This window comes from Myzus persicae, unplaced genomic scaffold (genome assembly GCF_001856785.1).
Source record: "Myzus persicae strain clone G006 unplaced genomic scaffold, MPER_G0061.0, whole genome shotgun sequence".
NCBI lineage: Eukaryota > Metazoa > Arthropoda > Insecta > Hemiptera > Aphididae > Myzus > Myzus persicae.
Window position 1 is genome coordinate 1,071,767 of NW_019102098.1, and position 13,369 is coordinate 1,085,135.

General features: G+C 34.2%; 1 protein-coding gene across 4 annotated transcripts in view; it reads left to right on the forward strand.

Moving 5' to 3' along the window:
• The window catches only part of LOC111031211 (apoptosis-stimulating of p53 protein 1-like), a 106,900-nt gene that overhangs the window by 80,103 nt on the left and 13,428 nt on the right, over nucleotides 1–13,369 (forward strand). For all 4 annotated transcript variants that reach the window (XM_022311065.1, XM_022311066.1, XM_022311063.1 and 1 more), the window contains 6 exons: nucleotides 4,360–4,538; nucleotides 4,719–4,912; nucleotides 5,261–6,127; nucleotides 6,221–6,305; nucleotides 6,886–7,436; nucleotides 7,883–8,556. In XM_022311065.1, coding sequence (XP_022166757.1) covers nucleotides 4,360–4,538; nucleotides 4,719–4,912; nucleotides 5,261–6,127; nucleotides 6,221–6,305; nucleotides 6,886–7,436; nucleotides 7,883–8,556 — 2,550 coding nt within the window. The remainder of the gene's footprint in view (nucleotides 1–4,359; nucleotides 4,539–4,718; nucleotides 4,913–5,260; nucleotides 6,128–6,220; nucleotides 6,306–6,885; nucleotides 7,437–7,882; nucleotides 8,557–13,369) is intronic.

Below are 13,369 nucleotides of genomic sequence, written 5' to 3' on the forward strand. Positions count from 1 at the left end.
TTAAATTTAGCCGCTAGCGATGGCAGTGATTTGTCAACGTCACGAAGCCGCGAAGAAGTGTTCGGAAGAGAACGCGAATAGTGTGCGTGTGTGTGTCTGCGTGTGTGTATTAGAGCGAGAGAGAGTATAAAATAGTGTGACGACCATGGTGGTGGTTGGCGGCGCCCGTGTGGATGAGCAACAATTTATATTAAAAAACTTTTTTTTCTCCTATAAAAACCCCATATTTATATACATAAATACATATCCTATACGAGCGCGCGTGCGCAATGGAAAAACGTCGTTTTTTATTTTTGTTTTAACGTCACCCATCCTACTCTTTATACTTCATCCGGCTTAATGGCCGAACGAATAATCTTCTGTTTAAAATGGCTGCGGGCGCAAGCAGCGTGAGTAATTCCGATTCGCGAAACTATTACACTATATATACGCGCGTTACTCCAAAAAAGAGACATTTGTGCAATTATAAAACGTTTAAATCCCTATTGCGCAGCGTGTGAATTTTACAAACCAGCATATATATGTACGACCTCTTTCTTCTCCTCTCCCTTTATCGTGCTCCGCCCGCGACTACTTTTACCATCGAGCCCAACGCTGAGCAAATATTTTTGCTGGCAAAAACGTAGTCATCGGATCCGCCACGACCGGAAACAACGACAAAAAAATGTGTAGGTATCCATATTAAAAAAATACGAATGCCACTTGTAATCTCGAGGACGATTTGCACGTATACACACTTGCATTTCCCCCCTACACGCGCTCCTTCATATTTTCTGCGGAGCTGTCCACCACGTTTTCCCACATAATATGATAATATTTTATATTATATCTGATACAGGTGGCCCACCCCATGTAATATTATATGTATGGCTATTGCGTGACACGATGACGGATGAATGCGTGGGATGTGCGTACGTCAACCCACCCGTCGAAGTTTTCAAGCGCACTTCTGCCTTCTTAGCCGACCGTTCAAATCATTTATCCATCAGATTTTAATTAGGATGTCGTTTTCAAAACCGTGCTTTACATCGCGGTCGGTGCGTACTCGATGACATACGGTTTGTTGTCATACGTAATATAATAATAACGATAATAATTACATCGAGCCGGAGCTTTTACAATACTATCCACTCGACGACTATGATTTTTTTTCCGACTCATTTCAATTTTTAACATATATAGCTGGTTGTACTGCAATATTTTTAGGCGGGTATTCAAAAATAAATAAATATATTATGCGCCCGGTGATATATCCGGGAGAACATATTATGATTGACTTGACAAAGTGTTATGATATGTGGATGCATCAAATATTATTCCAAAAGATTCGTGTTTAACGACCCATTATCCATGGCGGCCACCACCGCAACACTACAACGTTTTTAGGTACCTAACGTGTGTGGTACAAATAATTTTTCAACTGTTTTACAGTTTTTAGTCGTGGATAAAAAAACTGTTCAACTTTGCGCTTCGCTCGTACTCACTTTCCACTGAGAACTGTTATGCATTTTGATGATATGAGTTGTGCAGGCGATTACGGTGGGTGATATTTGCGCCTATGATACGACCTCCAGTGTCTCCGACCTCTGAGTGAGAGACACGCGCACCCATATCAGATGCTTATAGGAATTAAAAAGTTTTTCAGTTATTATCCTGATTTCGGAATGAATGTGAATACTTAATTACATTTTGTCCGTTCGTATATTTTATTATTTTGTCGGACGTTCGTATATTATATTGTTACACAGTGGTGTTTTTATTTTTCACTTCCCCTCCCTGGATACGGCCAAAAGTACGTGTACTTATTTGCGTAATGTACAGTCGTTGGTTTTCGAAAGTTTATAGTGACATTCCGAAAGTAATTTTCCATCGAAGTAATTACGACTGCAGTTGTTCGTGGCAATATTTCACATAATTATTAATAAGTTTAATGGATCTCCTGCAAAACCGCATACTTACGTATTCCGTTTATCAAAAAGTAATAACACCCACAACACCCATTTTGTGTGTCTATAATTAAATATACAATACATATTAATTATTTTGATTTAAATAATATTATAATCGTAGATTAAAAGTCACGTGTCACATGTCACGTCATGCGCATCCGCAATAATGTTCAATGTTCAGAATAATGTATGAAACACAGAGATGACAAAATAATTTATTAATACTTGCAAAATCTTGACGTATTTTATATTAGAACATAGATGGTTTATAGATCGCGGTGGAGTTAGATAATATAATTATGCTTATACACATTGTAATATAATATATGTATATAGTTTCCAATCAGACGTTTGTAATTTTATCTCGCATATCATGTAAATATATATTTAAACACTTTGAATAGTATAACGGTGCGCTCTTTGGAGTAGAACAAATTCCATTCAACCCGCATTAGAAAGTACAACGAACTTAGAGGACAAAGTATTCCAATTGTTGATTTCGTTAAGGAAGAAAAAACATTGTCAACGATGAGACATATAATGCTTAGAATTTTATTTTTTGTCATCCGACACGATAATTACATATTAATTACACTTTTTACATGTATAGTGGACGATTATCATAACAATGCGTTTGTATTTCAAAGTTATATTTACATAATATAATACTCGTTTTATTGTGCATTTTTTTATAATTTTCTTACACCCTCGCCATGTATATATAATATTATGTACCTACTCTTTATTTTCTGTAGATACCTACACAATATGCACCGACTGTACCTATCGTTTTTTTCATGATGTGATTATTATTATTGAAAGTATGCCATTTAATTTGGAGTTTAACAAGTACTAATTTTTTTCGAAACTGGTTTTTAGTTATTACAAATATGAACGAAAATTTTTTGAACAAATTATTTGATGGACAATTTTCATTTCCTAACGTGCAGACGATTTAAATATATTATTTATTTATTTCATCTCACATATTTTAATACAAAGCCGTTTTCCTGTTTCTTATTAAAATACGATTGTTGTCATAACTATATACATTTGCTGAAAATCTATAAACAATATATTTTGATGTAATATACAATAGGTTGCGGTAGAGATGCTAACATTATGATTATTTATTTCAACGTTCCTGACGAATTTTATTATATTGTAAAAAATACATAACCTAGAATGATTGTTAAGATATATATAATTGTAATTTATCAAAATATGAATTGCTATAATAGGCATCAGTTTTTGAACAAAAATTATTAATATTTTAGTAAACTCTCATATAAAAATGACATTCATATTATGACCGTAATTTAAATAATTACTAAAAAATGGTTTATTTAAGGCTTTTTAGTGAAGTGAGAAATAAATTGGTTTTCACGTTTGATTTTCGACAGTTTTTATGAAAGTAAAAATCATATAAATTTTATATTAATCATTTTGGTATATTAAAAAAAAGTTAAAATTATTATTTTATTTTTACCATAATATACTATAAATAGATAACTAAATAGGTAGGCTCAATATAAAATCAATGTCAGATATTAATGGGTAACGTTTACTTTTCACTCAGTTATTACACGACTCATTAATTTCGTTATCACATATGCTACACACTTCTGCATCTTTCACTATTACACGAAATACCGATCATAAGCTAACACCGCTATCAACTTTGTCAATTTGGTTTATTATTGCTTACTCATTCGGTATCCTATAAAAAAGTGTCAAGTACGGTTAATTTCATTTCACGATTAAACGATTTCAATAAAATGCAGTAGTTTGAAAGTAGACGTACATTTGGTTTACCTATTTCGCAAAAAATATCATTATAATAATTAATCGTTCTTAATTATCTCTGATGTACCTAGCAATCGAAGAAAATGGAATATGTGATTCTTAAGTATTAACGGTGGATTATATTTTTTGATTGTATAGCAGTTTGTAAGCACAAGTTTAAGTTTAATTACATTAGTTTACTTATGATGTATGTGGTGAAGCTGTTTTATCAGCGGCCGAAGGGAGCATCGAATTAATCGCAGTGTTAATTAGGAAATCGCTGTATTTCTAGATCCCTGACAAATAACTACAATTCATTTTATACATGGCTACAACTTACCTTGAATCCCCGATAGTATAAATATGTTTCGCTTTGTCAAGCGTACAGTATATGACAAGTTTTTGACAGGTCACAAAGGGATTTGAAAATGTTTTTTGCTGGATAGTAGTTTTGAAAAATTGTGACAGTTTGAGATTAGCCCAAAGGTAGATTTCCCGGTTGAAACCTACCACGTGACTATTTCGTTTTTTGCTCCGGGGCCCAAGCGCAATCGAGTTTCACATTATTTAATTCTACAAATATAACACATTTATCACATTTAGACATTTCACTTTGTTGTTTCAGCGTCTGACTTGGAATCGATCCGTGCCTTGTTTAATGAAAAAGAAAAAGAACTAACAATGGCTGTGGCTAAAGTGGATGAACTAACTAGGCAACTGGAAGACGTCCATAAAGGACGAGGTCATGCACAGCCTACATCTCCGGCCTCCATAGAACTCGACAAACTACGAGCCGAGTTATTAGTGAGTGTTATTATTATTTATAATTTTAGTTATAGCCTTATAAATTTATAAATTTAAATTCTGATATTTGCAAATAGGCGATTTTTAAATTTAACGGGCAACAAAGTGCACAAGATCAGCTAGAATATATATATATATATATAATATAATGCTAATCTATTTTTTTTTTAAATTTTGAAGTATCGGAATAAATTGGGTGAACAGCAAACTGCCAGGTTGGTACAACAACGTGAGGTTCTGTCCAAAAGACAAGAGGAAATGGCATCCATTGACCGGCGAATATCGGAACTACAAGCTAGGTTACACAGGAAGAGACTGCTCAACCAACAGCTGGCCAATCAAATCCAGGCTAACAAACCAGGCCCAAATAACAGGCTAGTAACTATTTTAAACATAATAATGTTAAAAAGGAATTCCACGAAATCTTGCCAGATGGGCCATCTAGTTACATTTTAGTTTCTGAAATACTGTAAATTATTAATGTATATTTATAAATGAACATTCATTGCGGCGACGTCACTATGGTGATTTATCAGTTATATGCAGTAGGCCAAACATATGTTTAATTGCACCTCCTTAAATAATGTGATTGAAATATAATTTATAACTTTATGTACCCCGTCGACTATTAGGATTAATTTTAGATTTTAAAATATTTATCATATGTATGCAAACTATCAAACAATGATTATACTAACGTGTACATTTTATTTTTATTTTAGATCTCTGGGTGGACCAGGTAAACAAATGATGCCGTTGTGCGATGGAAAAATGAACGGTGGTGGTGGAAATGTTGCGGCCATCGAACCGTTTAATCACATACCAGACGCGATGAGCAAGAATTCAATGTTACGAAAGTCCGAGGATAACATACTTAGCCACGCGACGGTCGACGGTGACCCACAGTCATATGGTGGACGGTCCGGCAGGCCTGAGCTTAAGTCTCTATCCCAGCAGCCTCTGCTCCAGAAACCAATGGTGGACCCATACCAACAACAGTACCAGTCATCAAATAATAACTACAAAATTGAACAGCAGAGTAACGGTAACCCAGGTGACCTACCGTATTTTGGCGGTAGCAAGTTTGACCCTAAGTACCAGACACTACCCTACAATACCAAATTCTCACCATTGGCCAACTACAGTGGAAACCAACCAGCGCTGCAGCACCATCAACATCAGCAACAACAACATCAACAACACCATCATCATCATCATCATCAGCAGCAGCAGCAGCAACAGCAGCAACAGCAACAGCAGCAACAGCAACAGCAGCATCAGCATCAGCAGCAGCAGCAGCAGCAGCAGCAGCAGCAACAACAGCAACAACAGAACCAGCATCAACAGTGGTTCGGTCAACACGAAGACATGTCCGAGGACATTAATAGAGACCTAGTCAATAACAATACCAGCTGTTACGGAGTCGATCAAAAACTTAACGGGACGGCTCAAAGTAAAAAGTCAGTTTTGGCCGGCCAAGTTCTGACAAACCTAGGACAAAATGTACAAATGCAGAGTTCTAGCAGACCTATAAACGCTCAAGTGTATCACACGAAACCACTTTCATCTTCAAATCATGTTTCTCAAAGGTATAAAATGGCACATTCAACGATTATTTATATATTACACTATATCATATTATATTGTTTATAATAACATACTCATTCAATATTATGTTCTAGGCCTTTAAACTATTCGATACACCACCCTCCGGTTCTGGTGACTAGAAGCCAACCAGTCGGTGGAACCGGAATAATAAATCATCAGGTAATTGAATCTTATATGATATTGTTTAGAATATTATATTTTTTTTCTCCAAGATAATACGTATAGTACAGCATGTACGTATTTATTTCGAATTTATTTATGCTAATGATTTGACTTGAAACCGTATTTTCACGTCGATTTAATAGTACCTATTTTATTTTGCCCGGATTTTGGTGCAAATGAAAGACGGAGTATCAAAATGAATCATTTAGAGTATTAATCAAGACTATTGTGCTGTTGTACGCGTTTAACGTCAGAATAATCGTTATATAGAGGGATTACGGCGTTCTACGACGATTAATAATATCGTCCTTATCGCAGTGGTTGTAATAGTCCGTCAATTCGAGTCGAGTCTTATGAGAGCCTACAGGTCTTTCTTTCATATAATTCAGTATGAGAGTGTAGTTCACGAAAATCGAGACAAACTTAATTTAATATCTCGTAATTTAATTTAGGGGAATAATTTGTAATAACTTTGAAGCGTGGTGCGCCACTGCCGTAATGTAATTTTCCATCATACGCTTTATTATATTATTGTGTTTATTAAAATAAAAACATGCAGAAACCAATTTTTCCACAGAAACCGACGAGCAGCGTGTCGCCAATTTATCAGACGTCTTCGACCAAAGTACAGCCGGTGCAGCCCCAAGTGTTAAATTCCGTTGCGGCGAACCAAGTAGTATCTAAAGAATCAAAACAACCAAATAGGTTAGCGGCGGTGGTTGCTTCGGAGTCTGAACAACCGGTCGGCATGGACCGGGCCGGCAGCCCTCCGACCGTTGGAAAACCAGCGTTACCCCCTAAACCTCCTCCGCCACTGGTCAAGAATTGTACGCCACCACCGCCGCCAAGGCAAAACGCTTACCACCACCACATACCTCAGTATCACCAACCAGACCCATCTTTGGAAGACGGGGGCCTAGGAGGAGCTGGTGGTGGTCGTGCATACTACACCGACAGCAGACCAGCTCCGCTTCAAAAAGACCTAACGCCTCCACCGCCGCGAATACCCAACGGTGGCATTGCTGGAGCGCCGGTCAAGTCTGGGTTTGGCAACTTGGTGGACTCGTCTGAGTCCGACAACTCATCGAGTTCGACATCCATGCGATCCACTTTCGGTAGCAACGCCAAGTGAGTGTCATAAATGTTATAATGTGTCACATTGACCTCAGGTGATCTAGCACTTAAGATAAATATGATGCTAAGTATATATGTGTGTATCTTCTCCTTTTTTTCTTTGGTTTAACGGCCCAATCAGGATCTGAATTTCCACCATAAACTATTCACCATCCATATAGAAGAAAATTTTTATTTTAAATGATTTGTTCTGGTCTATACTCATTATTATATTTCTGTCAATTACACTAAGCATCGAGTTCAGTTAATCGGTTAATCGTTTCCATAAGTGGATAAGTGGTCTTAACCGGATGTAACTGTGTCGTCGAAACAAACAGTAGGACCTATAGTAATACTACAGTTTGCATTATTTCGCACAGTAATAGAAGTATTCTGTACGATATGTTTTGAGGTGTATATTATCTTTGATAATTTAATTGGATTTTTTTTCACTTTTCTAGAAGTGGCGAACATTTGTTGGACAGCGTGAGATCTGTGAGCATATCAACGACCAAAGGGACGCCTCCCCCTCCACCACCACCCCCACCACCACCACCCCAGCCACAACAGTCGTCTGCTCCTACAGCCGGCTCTCCAACAGAACCCGTGGGGGTCAAAGATCAGCAACAACAGCAGCCACCACCCCACGAAGCAAAACTCCCCTCTAGACTGCCATCACTCTTACTCAGCAGAACAACTTCTTATCCGGTGACGGATATTGTTGGGAACGAGAGTAAAGTCAACAACAACCAACACCACCATCTCCTACATCATCATCATAATAATATCAACAATAACCTCCAGCAAGTACAACACCGGATGTCCGTCGCACCACCCCAACAGCAACAGCAACCGGTACAGGCTCCATCTGTCATCCCCACTTCCACCGTTTCCACCACATCAACCATCAGACAACTAGATCCTCAAGCTGCTGCGGTCGATGAAACGGACAGAGCTCGGGCAGTTAGTGTTGCCCAGCGCATTGACGAACTGGAGACCCGTTTTGGGGGAGGAGGCAGCGGCATAGGGGTCGTTGGGTGTGGTGGATCTTCGTCCACTGATGATAACAGCACCAGCAACCACAGCTCTTCATCTCCGGACTCTGGCCAAGACTCGGGCAGAGACGACATATCCGGTAAGTTCTCACTACCTATTTGAAAATAACGATATTTTTTTTACGAAAATCGTTTAAGTTTTGAATATTTTCGAACTTGTAAAAAACTGACATTTATTTGAATCAAGGGTTTGCACCCAAATTAATCGGAATCCCCGAATCCTGGAACCTCCTAAAAACCTTAAAAATTCAACACCTGAAATCCGTATAATTTTATACATTACAATTTATTGTTATATTATGGTATAATAATAATAATTGAAAGGAATAATTTTATAATCAATAAGTATTAGTTATTAAATATCTCCCAATGTCCACACATCTTAGTGTTTATGCTTCATTTGACATTTCAATCCATTCATTGACAAGTACCATTAACCAATAAATAATAATATTTTCCGAGTTCAAATAATATTTTAAGAAATATCGTACAATCTAAAAGATTTGGTATCAATATAGCATTCAAATTTAATTCCTATTAAACTACTTAACGTCCACATCAATCAATATTAACCTGTATAATAACGGTTATGCGCTTCAACAAAAAGCTTTTTAATTTGTAATTCCGGTATCAAAGTACATCTAGATACCCAAAACCCTAACCTATTTGATCCTGGTGTTAAGCTCTGAACTTCAATTGAACAGCATATGCGTATATATTTTTGTGCTCGAAAACTTTGGTTTACGGTTTCGAAATAATAGATCGGTATAATAATATCATAAGCGAAACTTAAAATATACCTAAAAATATTTTTTGTTCGTACCGAGGACCTGTAGAAATTAAATTTACTAATTTACTTTTAGTCTCTTGAGGCATTGTGCGTCTTACGTTATCTAAAAGAATGAATTCTTCAAAATTGAATTTTATCCTTCATATTTTAATGCAATAATAAAAAGAATAATATCAGCAATTCTACTTTTGTAATGTTATCGACTTAACAGAATTTTAACGAACTACAAGTTTAAAAGTAGTACAGTAATTGAACATAACTCATGGTTTTTGATAAAACACGTAGGTATCTATATAGAATATACTCACTGAGAGTGTCCCGAAATAATAAAATTATAATAAAATAATTCAATCCGTGAACAACAAATGCAAAATATAGGTATTGCTATGTAATAATAATAATAGTATTACTATCTCCGATGAAATTTCCTTTTGATCTGTCTATTTATGGGAACTGAACTATTCGAAGAAAATAATATGCAAATCCGCAGCTCGATAATCCGTGCGTGGTGTATATATTATATATTATATTGTGCAATATATACATGTAGTAAATATTATAATGCTCGCGGGAGGTATACTATGGATCGTTTAAGCTAATGGGTTTCCATGTCGAACTTACTCGTATACACCACAACACCGGTACATAATAATAATACATTGCGCGTAAATTTGAATTTGATTTAAATGTGTTTTATCTGCAACCCCCACTCTGTGCCAATTACACTATGCATACAACAATTTCAGAGGTTATATTATATACTAACTAAATGCTTCAACAATGAGTTATTAAGTACCTAGTTTATCATTTTAGACCATTTTACGGCATACTAGCCAGGTATTTTGATTGAAAACGATTGTAATTATTTAAAATTTGCACCAAGTTGGAACGCCAATTTTAAGCTATATTAATTTATACAACCATCCTATTCGACGTAAACTCGGTGTTCTAGGGTACATCGGTATTGACTTATAAGTTACAATAGCAATTATATATGATATAATACCATAACAATTGTTAGAGATCTAATATAATATGTCAATTATAATACATCGATGTTTTCTGTAAATATGAATTCAACATACCGTATTACTTGTAGAAAAATTTAACACCAAGTAATAAAAATAGCCTTAGAAATAAATTATGGAACACCGTTTTCGTTCATTATTAAATCTCGTTTTATTAAATATTATTCATTGAATTCTAATTTAACATACTATCCGTAATGGTAGCTGTAATAGTGTTCTACTCAATGACGAGGAATACTTGAATCCTAAAATGCAGCATATTGAGTTCCAGTCTTTTTTATTTATTATTTTTGATTGATATTAAGCATCAAATAACTTTTTATTTTGGATAGTCTATGAGTAATTTTTTGTTATTTTTTTTTTTGAGTGGGCTTAACACCTACCGAGCTTAGGCCCCTGGTAAGGCTTATGAAAATGACTATAGCTGTTTACATAATATTATATCTGGTGAAGAGACAAAGACCAACGAGTTGGTAAAATATATCATGATAACAATTGCCTAATACCCCTTTTTATTTCCACTAGTTTTGGTACATATTATGATTCTTCATAGACCGTGTCTAAACCATGTTTGTGAATCGGAGAACTTTGTTTGGATTTATCGACATATGTGTGATAGGTATAGTAGTTTGTACCAACCTATTAATTTATCTCTAAACTTTATTGACATCCTATACGGTTTAACACAGATTTATTTATAAATATAAACGAAAGTATACAGGCAGGAACCAACGTACATTGCGTGCGTTTAGGTATAACATTTCGCATTTTCGCTTGTTCCTGACTGTTGCGCACATAATTCACACATACGTCTAGGTAGTTCACTTACACCGTTAATTGACTCTTATCACCCACCATTAGATTTTATTTTATCCATTTCTACACCTGAATTTCTTTCCGAAACATCATGTCCAGTTGTTTTTAATTTTAATGCATGTAATTATAATGATGTTAATCTGTTTCTTAATAGCATTGATCTAATGTCTAATTTGATAAATCTTAATGTCGATTTAGCGGTTCTTAAACTAAATGAAATTATATCCCACTCGTTTGATATGTTTGTTCCTAAAATTAAATTAAATCATTATGATTCGCGTAGTTTATATCGGTCCAATCCTATTTTGAGAAATTTAATTAAACTAAAAAAACAGGCACATAAAAAATATAAAATTACTAATTCACATTCAGATTACATATTTTTTTCTAACTTACGTAGTAATTGTAAAAAATTGTCTTCTCAAATTCATGCAAATCATTTGTTAAAAATTGAAAATAATATTAATACCAACCCGAAGTCGTTTTGGAATTATATTAAATCTTTGAGATCTAATCGTTCTAATATTCCCCTTTCAGTATTTTTGGACAATAATTCTGCGAATAATATGAATGATACCATTGGGTTATTTGCTAAATATTTTTCATCAGTATACACAACTAGCACAACTAATATAACAGACGATTACAATAATGATTTATTTTATAATCAGTTTCATAATTTTAATTTGAATTCATTTATTATTCATGAACACGAAATTATAGATTATATTGGTTCACTTAATGACAAGGCAAGTATTGGACCCGATGGAATTCCTACAATTTTTTTGAAAATGTGTTGTCAAACTCTCGTTAAACCTTTGTATTATTTATTTAATTTGTCTCTGTCCAGTGGAACATTTCCTCTTTGTTGGAAAAAATCTTTTATTTCTCCTATACATAAATCAGGTGACAAACAAAATGTGAAAAACTATAGGCCAGTTTCGAAAATGTCAATTTTGCCAAAAATGTTTGAAGCAATTATCTCAAAAAAATTATCAAATTTACTGTGCAATAATATAAGCTTTTCTCAACATGGATTTGTACCAAAACATTCGATTCAAACTAATTTATTATTATATCATAATTATCTTGTAAAAGCTCTTGATCAAGGCTTCCAAGTGGATACTATTTATACGGACTTTCAAAAGGCGTTTGATAAGGTGAATCATAATTTACTATATCATAAATTAAAAAGTCTTGGTATAGGTGGGAACTTTTTACAATGGTTATTTTCGTATCTTTCTGATCGTACTCAAGTAGTTAAAATTATGTCTTACGTTTCTGATGACTATCCTGTCTTATCAGGTGTTCCTCAGGGCAGCCATTTAGGCCCTTTACTATTTTTAATTTTTATTAATGATCTCCCACTAGTCCTTGATGGTTCTATAAACATTTTATTATTTGCGGATGATGCGAAGATTTTCTGTACAGTTAATTCTTCAAGTGATGCTGAATCTCTTCAACATAATCTTAATAAATTTCATTTATGGAGTAAATTAAATTTATTACCATTAAATATTGATAAATGTCATACGATAACATTTACACGTAAAAAAAATCCTATCTTTTTTAACTATAATATTGAATTGTGTTCTCTCACTAGAGTAAATGTAATCAAAGATCTTGGTATTTATTTTGAAAGTGATCTTTCTTTTAAAACGAACCATAATATGATAATTAATAAATCGTTTAAGATGTTAGGCTTTATTAATAGAAATACTAAAGATTTTAAAAATCCGTTATGCTTAAAAACCTTGTATACATCTTTAGTTAGATCCAATCTTGATTTCGGCTCCGTAATCTGGTCATGCAAATACTTGACATATATAAATGATTTGGACAATGTACAATATAAATTTTTAAAAAGGATTTCATACTTGTCAAATATTCCATTATCTAGGGACTCTCTCCATCTAACTCAAGATTATATTGGCCTTGTTTCTCTTTCACTTAGACGAAAATTAACTGATATTATGTTTGTCTATGATCTTATTAATTTCAATATTGTGTGTCCAGAATTGTTGTCTGAAATTAGCTTTCGAATTCCATATCTTATTACACGTAATTCAGATTTATTTTTAGTCCCTCATTATAAAACGAATAGTGGTACCAATTCTTTTTTCCCTCGAGCTTTAATTTTAGCTAATAAAATTTGTATACATTTAGATATATTTTTTCTCTCACGCAATTGTTTTAAATCTAAATCTATGTTATTATTAAAAAATATTGATTGATAAATATGAAAAAAAAAAAAAAAAA